At 43.6% G+C, this 14,180-nt stretch overlaps 1 protein-coding gene across 1 annotated transcript in view; it reads left to right on the plus strand.

Moving 5' to 3' along the window:
• The window catches only part of Lrp2 (LDL receptor related protein 2), a 123,914-nt gene that overhangs the window by 95,490 nt on the left and 14,244 nt on the right, over positions 1-14,180 (plus strand). Inside the window, exons 55-65 of the mRNA XM_075984402.1 lie at positions 925-1,121; positions 1,704-1,949; positions 2,849-2,977; positions 3,738-3,854; positions 4,933-5,049; positions 5,609-5,725; positions 6,461-6,598; positions 8,056-8,178; positions 9,117-9,245; positions 12,357-12,488; positions 13,226-13,357. Coding sequence (XP_075840517.1) covers positions 925-1,121; positions 1,704-1,949; positions 2,849-2,977; positions 3,738-3,854; positions 4,933-5,049; positions 5,609-5,725; positions 6,461-6,598; positions 8,056-8,178; positions 9,117-9,245; positions 12,357-12,488; positions 13,226-13,357 — 1,577 coding nt within the window. The remainder of the gene's footprint in view (positions 1-924; positions 1,122-1,703; positions 1,950-2,848; positions 2,978-3,737; positions 3,855-4,932; positions 5,050-5,608; positions 5,726-6,460; positions 6,599-8,055; positions 8,179-9,116; positions 9,246-12,356; positions 12,489-13,225; positions 13,358-14,180) is intronic.

A 14,180-nucleotide genomic window follows, 5' to 3' on the forward strand; every position in this document is an offset into this window, starting at 1 on the left:
TTTGAGTACTGTTTCTGATTTCTAATAAACTGTCCTGAGGTTTGAGGCCAGAGCGCTACCATTGCCAGGGGGTCCATTTTTTGTTCATTTGTGTCTCGCAGGGTTCATGCTTTTAGATGCATCTGTTTCCTACTAATGTCGTTTTTTCTTTAACTGGACGAACCCTGATGTGCCTGTGTCATAGTTAGCTATTCATAACTGGTTCCATTTCCTTGGCCTTGTAAATGAATAGAGTAATAAATACATGTTTGACAGGATATGGAGATCTTTGGGTATAGGAGAGCAGTCTAGCTGAATTCTATTTTAATTTCAGAAACTACCCTCCTTAGTACCCTAGATTACAGTTCCATGAGTAGTAAATAGGGCTCTTTTCTCCCCAATACTTATTTATTGTCAGGTTTCTTGGTAATAGCCAAGACAGCCACTGGGGTTTGGTGGTAGTTTTAATTTGCGTTTGCATATGCAAATCCCAGGGATGTTGCTTATTAGCTGTTTGTGTTATTCTCTTTAGAGAACTGTCCGTTCATTTCTTTAGGCCATTTGTTGATGGTCATTTTGCTTTTTGGGTTCATTGCAGTTCATTGTAAATTCTGGATATTAGCCCAAAATCTGTTTTAGAGCAGATAAAGACCCCCCCCCCCAATTCCTTGGACTATCTGGAGAGATAAACAGAGAGATAAAGCTCTGTTTGTGTTCCATGATGTGATCAATTTAGAGGCCCCCAGCTTTCCAAAAAATACTCATATGCCTTCTTTCACTTAGGTAGACAATTTTTAACCACTAGCTTCTAAAAGCATCGCTCAAAACTCCATCCCTTCCCCTCCCCCACTACTTGGGACTAGGGTCTAGTTCATTTCTCCCTGTGGACATTGCTTACGTCATCGGTCCTCTGAGAGTTTCTACAGGCTTTCTACCTTTGTGCAGGTGTATCCCCATATGGTGGAAATGTGATGGGCAGAAAGACTGCGCGGATGGTTCCGATGAACCAGACACGTGCCCGCACCGCTTCTGCCGCCTGGGACAGTTCCAATGCCAGGATGGCAACTGTACAAGCCCCCAGGCCTTGTGCAACGCTCAACAGGATTGTGCCGATGGCTCTGATGAAGACCGTGCTCTCTGTGGTACGTTTTTGCCCTCTTTGCCCAATCCTTTAGTTGATTCTTGTAGCATCAACCCAAAATCTGGCTCAAAAAATTTTTGGAGAAAAGTTAGGGTCCATCCTGTATTTAATAGAGGTTTTGAACTTCTAGGGTCAATAGTCGTCGATGGGGTAGTGCTAGGAGAGGATCCTCTTTAAGCGGACATTGAGAAAGACAAATCCCTGTCCATTTAAAATGAGAGAGGACTGTATTTTAATTGAAACGGTACCTCAATACATCAAGAGTAGCAATATGCCAGGCACACACGCCTTTAATCCCAGCACCTGGGAGGCAGAGGCAGGAGGATCTTTGTGAGTTCGAGGCCAGCCTGGTTTATAGAGAAGAGTGAGTTCCAGGTCAGCCAGGGCTACACAGAGAAACCAACCCTGTCTCAAACAACAACAACAACAAAGAAAGAAGAGAATAGCAATAATCCCAGTTTCAGAGTCTAATAAGAGCCTAGAATGTAAACCCCAGAGAAAGGAAGTTAAGGTAGAATTCTTTAGACCCCCACCGGTGTGAATTGATAGCGTCTCACCTGGTAACTGAATGCCTTGCTGGCAGAGCATCACCGGTGTCAAGCCAACGAATGGCAGTGTGCCAACAAGCGCTGCATCCCAGAGGCCTGGCAGTGTGACTCGGTGAACGATTGCCAGGACAACTCGGATGAAGAGAGTTCACACTGTGGCAGCAGGACCTGCAAGCCTGGCCAGTTCAGGTGCAACAACGGCCGCTGCATCCCTCAGAGCTGGAAGTGTGACGTGGACAACGACTGTGGAGACTATTCCGACGAGCCTATCCACGAATGCAGTGAGTTCCCGGGGGCGGGCTGTGCAAGACCAGAGCAAGGAGGCCAGCAGGTGGGGATGCACCCCCCACTTCAGCCCAGGGGAAGGGGATACCCTTTCTTGTCTCCATCGCTGTGAGATAAAGCGAAGTAGAGCGGCTTTTATTTGTAACCAGACCCTGGCCGTACCTCCCCAGCATGGCACTAAGTGTCACGCGGAACACAATAGTAGCAAGGTATGTGAGAAACACTGATCAGAAACCCAAGGCTTAATCATTTTATAAGTGAATAAAGTGAGGCTCACTTGAGCGAATGGCCGTGACCACAGAACCAGCATTTCAGCTCAGGGAATTTACTCAAACCAAGCACATGCTCTGTATTAGTTGTGGTTTTATTGATGTGACGCTATGACCACAGCAGTTCTTATAAAGGAGGACATTTAATTGGGGCTGGCTTATAGTTCAGAGGTTTAGTTCATTCTCATCACGGATAAGAGCACGGCAGCACGCAGACAGACATGGTGCTGGAGGAGTAGCTTAGAGCTCTGTATCTGTATCCTCAGACAGCAGGAAGAGGGATAGATACTGGGCCTGGCTTGACTTTCTAAACTTCAGAGCCCATCCCAATGACAAGACCACACCCACTTCAACAAGGACACACCTACTGATTGTGCTTCTGGTTATGGACCTGGGGGGCCATTTCATTCAAACCACCACATCCCTTCCACTCCAAACCACATCACAACACTAATGAACGAGACTGAGATAGCAAGGAAAATTAGGGCCCTGTCATTACAGCATCATCAGAGATGCCCAGAGTTTGTTTGGTGGTTACATGGTAGTTGCAGACGCCGGCACCATGTGAGGAGACAGCAGGACAGGCACCCACTCGCATTCTCATTTCTTGCTTTCTTCCTTTTCAGTGACAGCTGCCTATAACTGTGACAACCACACGGAATTCAGCTGCAAGACTAACTACCGCTGCATCCCAAAGTGGGCCGTGTGCAATGGCGCCGATGACTGTAGGGACAACAGCGACGAGCAAGGCTGTGGTAGGAGGGGCTCCAGGCGTGGGGGAGGGGCAAGAGAACGCCAGTGTCAATTGCTGCTGTCTCCTAAGGGTGTCTCTTCACCTCTGAAAAGGGACTTAATTCGTGTCATCTTAAATGACATCTGGTCCAAAAACATGTAATAATTTAAAGAAAATATCATTAAAATGCCTCCCCAATATAGAATCCTTATTCAGACACGGCAGGTCTAGATAGCTTGTCCGATCTCATATAGATGGTAGAAGGCACAATATGCCTCAAGAGATTTCCAGATCTGGATGCATTATTTTATGACCATCATACCAGCCTTTGTGGCTTTTATAATCATCTATTGGGTAGCGGTAGTCACTCTGGCAACACGGAAAGAATTTATGGAAACTGTGGACAAAAGACCAAATAAATTAATGGAAATTAGGTATATACGATCTCTTGAAATCAAAGTGTCCTAGTTTATATTGTTTGAAAGAGAAAAAAAGATAATGGGTCTAAACTTACTAGAGGCAACGTTGCACCGACTCCATTTTTAAGCCACTGACAATGTTTTAGCTTTTTGCTGCCCATTACAAACCCGACACCTTAAGGGCCAGTCACAACGGCCATGCCTTCCTTCTCCACCAAAGGTAGAGAATAGGTTAGCTGACAGTGGCCATCTCTGTGTCCCTACGTCCGGGAGCTTCAGGCATATGGAAACATAATTCTCAGACTGTATCCTAACGAAGCTGGGACCTTGGCTTATGCAGTCTTAATTGCGTGTGCTCTGCAGAGTCTGTGCCATGCGGTCCTGGGGATTTCCGATGTAGAAACCACCAGTGCATCCCTCTCCGCTGGCAGTGTGATGCCTATGACGACTGCGGGGATAACTCGGATGAGGAGAGCTGTGGTGAGTGCTGGGGACTTCGCAATGCTAGGAGCCAGCAGGGCTGCCATGCCTGTTTGTAATTCATCCTCGGACAGTGGGACATCCCTTCTTGTGGCTTCTGAAATGCTAATAGGTTAAGCTTTGGGAGAAGGTATTTGTGAAGGGGGTTATTTGATCAAGTCTACTTTTCATCTCTTGCATTTATTTCCTCAAATTGTTTTTTTTTTTACTCACACAAATGAGATGTTTTCTGACAAATGACAAAGAAAAAAGAAAGTAAGGAAGAGCACTGACCCTTAGGACCTGAACCGAAAGCTTTTTCCCCAATGTGGTCCTAATAGCAGGGGAAGGAGTATTTCTGCTTATTTGCATGGTTATCACTCCTGGAATAGTTAACTCTTAGTAGAAGGTCTAATAACGCCTAGGGATGGGACATGAGCCTGGGGGAAGGAAGCAGTATGTCTAGATGGTGCTACACTGAGCGTTCAGTTTGTGTCTGGAAAATGAGCTCCACCTGAGCACGTATCACTGGCTCATGACCGGAGGCAATTGGGAGAATTAGTGTATTGATCACACCAGCAAGTATCAACCTGCCGATACTTGTTAATATGAAAGGGTAGTCCCAGTCATGTGGGAGTCTGAAACAAGAAACCCCAATATGCTTGGGTCAAAGTGTGAGATCAAGGACAACCTGGGAAACCCAGGGAGACTGTGAAAATACGGGCATGAGTCAGAGATGATAACCCTAGGTTCTATTTCCACTATTCTATGAACAGAAAGGTAATTAAGAAAGTTCATATTACATACTGTAATTGCAGTTAAAGCATACGTAGAGGAAAGGATTTGTTTTTAAAGACAGGGCCTTACTATACAGCTCTGGGTGTCCTGGGACTCAGTATGTAGACCAGGCTGGCCCCTGTCTCCCAAGTGCTGGGATTAAAAGCTGTGTTACCACTCCCAGTGAGTCAGAAGAAAAGGTTTTAGAATGGGAATGGAACACAGGACAGAACTGGGTACCTGTGGGCCTAGGCATCTCCCCAACCTCTCTCCTCAGTGTGATTCCCAGTGACACTCATGGCCAGGTGGCTTTTCTTTCCAGTTCCTCGGGAGTGCACAGAGAGTGAGTTTCGATGTGCCGATCAGCAATGCATCCCCTCTCGATGGGTCTGTGACCAAGAAAATGACTGTGGAGACAACTCCGATGAACGGGATTGTGGTAACTACCAGGGGCTTACAGAATCTTACCCTATGACAGTGCAGGGACTCTAGTCTGCATTTTCTGTACTTTAACTTGCAGTATTCTGATCTTATTGATGGGAAAAATAGTAAGGGATATCCTTTCTTTTCTGTTGAAACAGGGTTTCTCTGTGTAGCCCTGGCTGTCCTGGAACTCACTCTATACACCAGGCTGACCTCAAACTCACAGTCTGTCTGGCCAGAAAGAGTATCTCATTTTAATTTAGCTGTGACCCAGAAGCCGACCTTCATTTCCATTGTGCTTCTAAATAAACACAGAAGGTCATGTGACCATGTCATAAGTGGCCAGAGAATTGAGTCAGAAAATCTGAGTAAATGCTGGCTTTGGGGATTGTTAGTATTTTTTGCAGTGAGGTCTGCTAACAGGTGATAGGTGTGCCCATCTCCATACGCTGAATAGAGAAGTTGATCTGTTTTATTGGTCATTGACTGAGCTGTGAGCCAGCCAGAGGGTGTGGGCAGGAGGCGATGATGGCCTCCTCACACTCTCCTGCCACGAGGCCATCTTTTCCCTTCAGAGATGAAGACGTGCCACCCCGAACATTTTCAGTGTGCAAGTGGACACTGTGTGCCCAATGCATTGACCTGTGATGGGAGAGCAGATTGTCTGGACGCTTCCGATGAATCCAGTTGTCGTAAGTGCCTGCTCGCTTGAGCTTCTGCGTGTCCGAGCACACGGGAATGGCAGTTTAGACACAATTCACCTCTTCTCCTAGAAGCATAAGTGTGTTCTATTCAGCCTTTAGGATCCCAGGTGTTTGCAGGAGCCATTCAAATGCAAATTATCAACAATATTTTAAGTAGAATGTACTAACAATTTGCATTATTGGCTATTGTACAAATCACTAACTGGACAAAAGCATTTCAGATGAAGAAGGCAATAGCTATGAATGAGCACATATAAAGAACTTGGGTTGAGAATCTACAGCATTACAGTGTTATGGTGTATGCACGATAATGTTTAAAGATCATTTTAAAAACAAAATCCCTCACATCTTAGTATTTTGAATCACTGAATAAATATTTAACTGCACTTTTCACCTTCTAATGCTCAAAGAGACATTAAAAAATGATGGGGAAAAGACAGTTCCAATGCAGGTGGCTAGTGCCTATGGGATTATTTGTATCACTGAAAACTGGGCTCAGAGACAGGGGCTGCCCTAGAACTAGGATCCACCCACCTCTGCCTCCCGAGTGCTGGGATTGAAGGCGCGTGCTACAGTGCTCAGCCAAGACACATCCCTTTTCAATCTCACAATAAGCAGAGCCACAGGGTAATGAATAACAGGGAACCACGTTGGCAAGAGTGGAGGGAGACCTAATAGGTAGGGCATGTTCGTCTCATGTGTGCCTCCCTTCCTCCCCAACAGCTACTCGCTTTCCCAACGGCACCTACTGCCCAGCTGCCATGTTTGAGTGTAAAAACCACGTGTGTATCCAGTCGTTTTGGGTCTGTGACGGAGAAAACGACTGTGTCGACGGCTCTGATGAGGAACTTCACCTGTGCTGTAAGAGGGAGAGGGGTGGGTGGAACGGGCACCGCCCTGTTGGGCAACCTTCTCGGTGCTCCTCCAGGGCAGTGTGTGAACTGGCAGCGGTATCATTTTGCACAACCAGTATTGGTGATTTCACTTTGTCTTCTGGCTGTAGTTCTCCAACCGCAGATTCTAAAATCCACGATTTTGAGCCTTAAGACTGTAGCAAGCATGGAAGCCAGAAGCGCACACATATGCGGGAGCACCGGTTGTGGTCTCCTCTGCGCCCTCCTTGACATGCACCTTCCCCTTGTTTTGTAGATCAACCCATGACCTGATCCTTGAAACCACTTCTATCTACATAATAATTCAAGACCATCATATATATAATACACACACACACACTTTCTGAGGCAGAATCTGTAAGGATGGGGCCTTTTTCAGATTAAATGTGCATAGGTACATGTATGTCTGTGCAACACATTACCTAAGCCCAGAAGAGGGTGTCCGAGCCCCTGGGAATGGAGTTACAGATGGAGTGAAATTGCTATTGTCTGGGGCCATTAGGGCAAAGCTAATTCAATAATTCTCACCCTGTCTTCCCCTGCTGGGAATGGTGGCATTGCTCAGGAAAGTGAGAAATGCAAATTCATGGACTTGCCTAGGTCCAGAGATTTGATTCCCAGGATTGATGTTTCCTTCTTTCCTAGAGAAGATCCAATGGCTGTATTTTCACAGTGGCCTTCTAGCACTGCCTGATGTTGTCTTAACTAATCAGATCTGTGTCTTATTTTGTTTTTAACTTCTTGGCTTGACATTTTAGAGAAGCCCTTAGGGAGATACTTCTCTTTGTAAGGCAAAATAGCCATAGTCAATAAAATTTTGGAGAGGTGAGTATACATGTGCATGAGAGTGTGCATGTATGTGCGTACACACACTCACACACGCTCACACTCACAAACAGACAGACACACACACACAGAGACACACACACAGAGTGGCAGAGACTCAAGCAAATGTTAGCATACTTTTCTAATGTTCTACCAGCCATCCACAGCAAATAATACAAGTAGCAGCTCCGTGGCCCACACATGTCCCCCTCATTTGTGCCCTGGCCATAGAGATCTTTATAAAGGTTTCAAGCCTACCATGTTCTTTCCTGATTCGTCTCTTTCCCTTTGGGGTTCTTTTCTGGCCCGCCTCCCTGTGCTGTATTTCATATACATGTTCCCTAGGAGGGGGCTCCACCTCTAGCTAAAGTCTATTCCTGCCTGAATGAAGTGCCATGGAATAAAGGCTGAGTCTTTCTTGCTCTTCTCTCTATCTAGGATATACCTAGCACCCGCAACAGTGTTGTGTATCTGAGATTAATCAGATAAGCAAGCAGATGGATGGATGAATGATGAATGAATGAAGTGAGCCTATGGGATAGCCTGGAGTAGAGTAGGTTGTTATTCTACTTTTGTTTTGTTTTGTTTTTTTTTTTTCAGTCAATGTTCCATGTGAGTCGCCGCATCGTTTCCGGTGCGACAACAGTCGCTGTATTTATGGTCACCAGCTTTGCAACGGTGTGGATGACTGTGGAGACGGGACCGATGAGAAAGAAGAACACTGTAAGCAAAACGGGAAAGGGGGAAGGCAGAAACCAGGGTCCTTAGATGTTTTAAGATGCTCTTCTGGGGTTTCCTTCTGCCCTGCCGAGGAGGCTTGCTTTGTGTCTGTGATAGTGTATCTCAGAGAACACGAACACACATGTGGCTCCTGTCACCCCCTTCCCATCTCACCTGAGTGAGATGTTGACGTGCCCCTTAAAAGTCAGTCTTTGTTTAAACATTTAATAAGCTACTTCCAATGAGAGAAGACTAAATGCTGGTTGAGTCACCGTCCAAAATGAGACTTGGTTACTCTACCCCTGACAGTTAGTTGCTAATTGCTAATCTGGTATGTGAGTGTATATTCCTTCCCATGCCCAGCTGAAAAGACCATGGTAAGTAAGGCACCAAACAGTTTCTCACCGACCTTCTTTGTTTGTAAGGACAGGCTGGGCTCACTCTTTTCAAACCTCATAAGCACGTGGTCTGTCTTCCCTCTTCCCAGCTGCTTTGCCATTGTCTAACCTGGACGTCCTGATGCTTAAACTGATGCCCAGTGCTTTCAGTTTCTGATCTGGGAGAGTCTGTGTCATAGTAGTTGGTGCTGCTGCAACCAGCAAATCTCCAAGTCTTAACACAACCAAGATTTCCTTCTCCTTTGTATAAAGGGCAGCACAGCTTGCATAGAATCCTCCAGCTTGGAGCTCATCACCTGACTACCTGACTGCCAAGGTTATAGCCCCAGCATATGAGACAGCACAAGGGCTCATGGGGCTTTTACCTGCTTCAGTCCAGTTGTGACATATGCCACTTCCAATTCACAGACCATTGGCTAGAACGAGCCATTTGGTCTCAGTCTAGCTGCAAGGGAGCCTGGCGAAAGAAGGGAAGCGTGCATTTACTTGTGAGTAGAGGAGCTGAAGCATTTTGTTACAATGAAGTTTGTTCTTTAACTGCAGGTAGAAAACCAACCCAGAGACCTTGCACACAAACTGAATATAAGTGCAGCAATGGAAACTGCATTTCGCAGCACTATGTGTGTGACAACGTCGATGACTGCGGTGACCTTTCTGACGAAAATGGTTGCAGTAAGTCAACATTTAGCTTTGTATTTCATTATAGTAAATTAACCAAATACACTCTGGAATGGCTCAACCCCCGGTCTCAGACACAGGTGTAGTCAAGGATCACTTACAACTCCTGATTCTCCTGCCTCTGCCTCCAAGTGCTAGGATTATAGTAGACTTTGGGCTGGAAGAGATAACATAATCAAGGGAAGGGCTGGGTTTATTTGACACTGTTGAGGACATATTAGTAGTATATATTTTTGATTTCCCTTCATAGCTTATATATATATTCCATATAGGATATGGAATAATATATATTATCTAATATACATACCCTCTCTATATGCCTTCTCTACATATGCCCTCTGTATATATGCTTTCTCTATATATGATCTCTCTCTCTCTCTCTCTCTATATATATATATATGCATATATATATATATATGCAAGGAGAGTGACCTGGTTCCCTCTGTCACAGTCTGATCTTTAAGTAACCAGTCAGTTAATTAGCTCTTGTTAGTATGTGTACCCATACATGCTATAGTCTGCCCCATTTGGGGGTTATTGGTTCTCTCCTCCTTTCTATAGATTTCAGGGATGAAATTCAGGCCTCCAGTGAGAGTCTGAGATTGGCCATGTTAGCTCCAAGTGCTTTCAGATTCATGATATGGTCTCCCCTCCACACCCCACCCCCACCCTGAGGCCTGCAGAAGACTTTTTGACAATTACTAAATGGCCATGTGTTGGTTTGCCACGTATCCCATACTCCCTCAGCGGGACATGGAGGGTTTGGCAAGATGAAATTACTTGATTAAACTCTTAATAGAATTTATGAAGCTGGGTGGCAGATTTGGGTTTTGACATGAAGAGCTTGATATATATATATATACAGCTTCAGGAGGCTAGCCAATTTCCCAGTTTGACTTGTGGCTTTCTCTTGTTGCTTGTGCCTCCTGTGTTTATCTATTGTGTACTTTCAAGTGGAATTACTTAGAGGAAATAAGAGGTATGGCATTAACTTCTTTTCACACATAAGTGTAGTTATATAGAATTCATATATGCTATTCATTTGATACAAGTGTAGAGTTCTTTTTTCTTTTTTAAAAGTTTTATTTCCAGACTGAGTCTCACTATGTAGCCCTAGCTGTCCTAGAGCTTACTATGTAACTCAGAGAGATCTGCCTGCCTCCACCTCCGGAGTACTGGGATTAAAGACACGTGTCTGGCTAGGTATAGAATTATTTATAAATGTCAATTTTGTTGTCTCTATTCCTCCCCATCTCTTCCCTCCTTCACATTCTATAGAATGCTTCAATTGTGATATTTAAACATTTAAGACAATGCATCATGATGTTTGGCAATAGAAACATGCCTCACTTGAGTGTTGAGTGTGCTTGGGGCACCCAAGCTTTACCCAGTCACTACATTTCCCGGCATGGAAAGACATGAACATTTTCCTAGCACCATCCAATTATAAAGGAAATAAACTGATGTTAGGTCAAAGATAGAATTTCTGTGATCATAAAGGTAGAGTGACTTGCTCTCTTATTCCTTTTTCACAAATTGGAAACCGGTGAGACTGACCGTCTTGTAAACAGACAGCCATAGGCTTCTTTTTGTAGAGGCTGGTTGCTAGGCAACCGCCAGCGCTGAGCTGGATGTCCAGCCCTAATGCCACTGTTCCATGGATTAGGGTGATGGCTAGATGTTCCTTTTGATGTTTCTGGTCTTCAAACAAAAGACATTACATGAAAATCTTTCATTCCATATCCTGCGATGGCCCTGCTCTCGTTAAGGTCGCTTGCTTTGAAAGAGTATGATTCAGTGAAGGAAGAACTTTCTTCATTCTTGACCTTTTAGAGCTGGGCTTTAGAGCTGAGAGAGGGCCACAAAGCCCAGTGACACAATCGTGAGACTATCTCAATGCAGAGAGACTATGGCACTAGAAAGAGAGAAAATTACGATGATCTTACCAATGAATGGCAAGTAGACGATTCAGACACACTCAAAACTCTGAAACTACTCGGAAAAGCTAGAAAGCTGGGAAGGTTTATTTGTTTAGGAATATGTAGTTATCCGCAGCGAAGGGCATTCATTCTTCTACTCAGTGTTACTAATCCATCCAAAGTATACAAATGAAAACCTTCACTAGGCCATAAGAGATCCTCAGATGTGGTTAGAAAGACAGAAATAAATCTATTTTGAGCTGAACCAGGAGATTCCACTGTTTCTTTAGCTCAGAGGTTAAGAACATTCATTGCCTGATCTTCCAAAGGTCCTGAGTTCAAGTCCCAGCAACCACATGGTGGCTCACAACCATTTGTAATGGAGTCTGGTGCCCTCTTCTGGCCTTCAGGCATACACACAGATAGAATATTGTATACATAATAAAAAAAAGAATCTGTTAAAAAAAACTCAGCTATAATGGCAGTCAAGCAGGAGTATTGTTAAAGTAGTTTAAGATCCACATATATTATAAAATTATTTTATTATCATTATTACTTATATAAAAGAAATTTTATAATAATAATAAAATTTCTCTTATAAGTTTCTCTTATATGCTCTTTAAGGCTCTACATATGAACTAAGCAAATTTCCAACACACTTAACTGCCTTAAAAAAACAGAAAGGAAACCTGGATATGGTTATTAAAAGCTTAGATTCAGTCTTTATCATAAGCGTTTTGTGCATGAAAATTGTGTAACACGACTGTGTATTATACCACATCCTGATAAACATTCTTCCAATTAACCAGTCAATAATTGGAATAATTATACTCAAACCATTTTCTAGCCTGCATCTGTGTGCATGCATGAGTGTGTGTGTGTGTGTGTGTGTGTGTGTGTGTGTGATCTACCTAACACCCATCTACCTGCTTACATAAGATGAATGAGCAAGAACATTTGATGGAGTTGGTTGGATGTTCTGAGGCCGAGCCTGGTACTGCTACAGCTATGATGGGAAATGGCCTTAAGGACCATTACACATTTGTGTAGATGACATCCAGACCATTTACAGAACCTAGATCCACTCTGCTTCAGGACCTCTGGAAATGGGTCATCTGGAGGTTGTGTATAGTTGGCTATATGTCTGTGTGATTGTGGCTGATCTGACTTATGATTCTGTTTTAAGATCTAGGAGCAAACAGAACATGTGCTGAAAACATCTGTGAACAGAACTGTACCCAGTTAAGCAACGGAGGATTTATCTGCTCCTGTAGACCTGGGTTCAAATCTAGTACTCTGGACAGAAATTCCTGCCAAGGTAGAATATTTTCCTTCTGTTGTTGTTTAGAGAAATTTACATTTTTATGGTCTCCGTTTATTGCCTTATTACTAAACCACTGTCTAAGTTCCTTAATGTGGTTTCCTCAGTGCCAAATAATGAAGGTCTTGATGGTGACGGCTGTCCGTTATACCAGTCCACGAAGTAAAAGCACCAGAAATCACAGCATTTCATCCCAAGTCACAACCCACGTGGTTGTCACACACCTACTTAGATATCATCGGGTTCTGTGACATGGGCTCAGTAGGTAGCTCATCAAGGTTGTCAGAGAAGAATATGATGTCAGGGGTCTTTCGTCGTGTAAAATACTGTGTCTCATTCAAACCAGAGATTGAATCTAGGGCATCCTGTGTACTGGATACAGCTCAGTTGTTATACCAAATGAATGAGTCTTCCTGTAGCTGTTTATTTATCAGAACAGAAGCAATGCCAAATACCAGCCATATAGATGCTTTTGGCAAGGAAACATTTGCCTTACCATTGTATGAAGTTATGCTGCGTTAGTTAAAATAATCCTCTGTCCATTGTTGAGCGGCATAGGGTCTTTAGGGTCAATAGTAGTTTACTGTGGATTTTTTTTATTGTGAACTATGTCATCAACTTATTTTGGTTTCATTGCTTGTTTTCACACGCACTCTTAGTCCACTTGGCTTGTGAACTCCAGTTCTGACTGGGTCGGAATCCATGTTGCACACTTTCTTCTTCTTTGCCTGCAGACATCAATGAATGTGAGGAATTTGGCATCTGCCCCCAGAGCTGCCGAAATAGCAAAGGAAGTTATGAATGTTTCTGTGTGGATGGCTTCAAGTCTATGAGTAGCCATTATGGAGAGCGGTGTGCCGCTGACGGTATGACGGGTTCACTTCCGAGGGACAGAAATCCTGAAGAGTATGATGTAGCAGGAAATGAACTTCCACTTTCTCTCTCTTCTTCTGTTAGCTTTAGACTCTAAACTATTGCCCTCTAACGAAAGTGTACAATTAATTAAAAGACAGATTTTAGTTATTATTCTGAATTTAGCCTCTTCTATACCTGGATAAAAATTTCTAAAATAGGAGACACAAATAACAGGAGATTGTAGCAAAATATAACAAATTGATGATATGGTAGTACCCAGTCCAGTGTGACTGAAGATTTGAAGCCACAAAACCTGAGGTGAACCAATCCGGGACACTGACATATTTCTTTGGTATAGTTCATGAACTGCTGGTCACAAAGAGCAAGGCAGGTACATTCAGAACATTGTTGGTTTTAGGTTAATGCTTATATCTAAGAACCTAGTTAAAGAAAGGACACCATAAATACTAAATGGAAATGTCAAAAAGAGAAAGAATATAAGTCCAGAAGCATTATGTTCCAAATTGCAGAGATCTGGCCTAAATCAACCTTTCCCAGTTAAGGAGTATATAGTCTTATTTAGGATTTGAAATTGGTGCTAGAATTTAAGAAACCTACTGAGAAAATAGCAAGTTAAAGTGGCCAAAACCTCTACACCAATACACGGTGTAAGGCGAGTGCTCGAGGTGTACATTTGATTAGTATTCTGTCCTCCAGGGTGAGAACAAATAGAACCTAGAGTGAAGGCATTTGAACAGCTGGCCGGTCCCGCAATTAAGTAGCAAATTTAAAAATTTTTAAATCTTTTAACTAAGGGGATAGCTGAACTAAATT

Source organism: Microtus pennsylvanicus, chromosome 9 (genome assembly GCF_037038515.1).
Source record: "Microtus pennsylvanicus isolate mMicPen1 chromosome 9, mMicPen1.hap1, whole genome shotgun sequence".
Lineage (NCBI taxonomy): Eukaryota > Metazoa > Chordata > Mammalia > Rodentia > Cricetidae > Microtus > Microtus pennsylvanicus.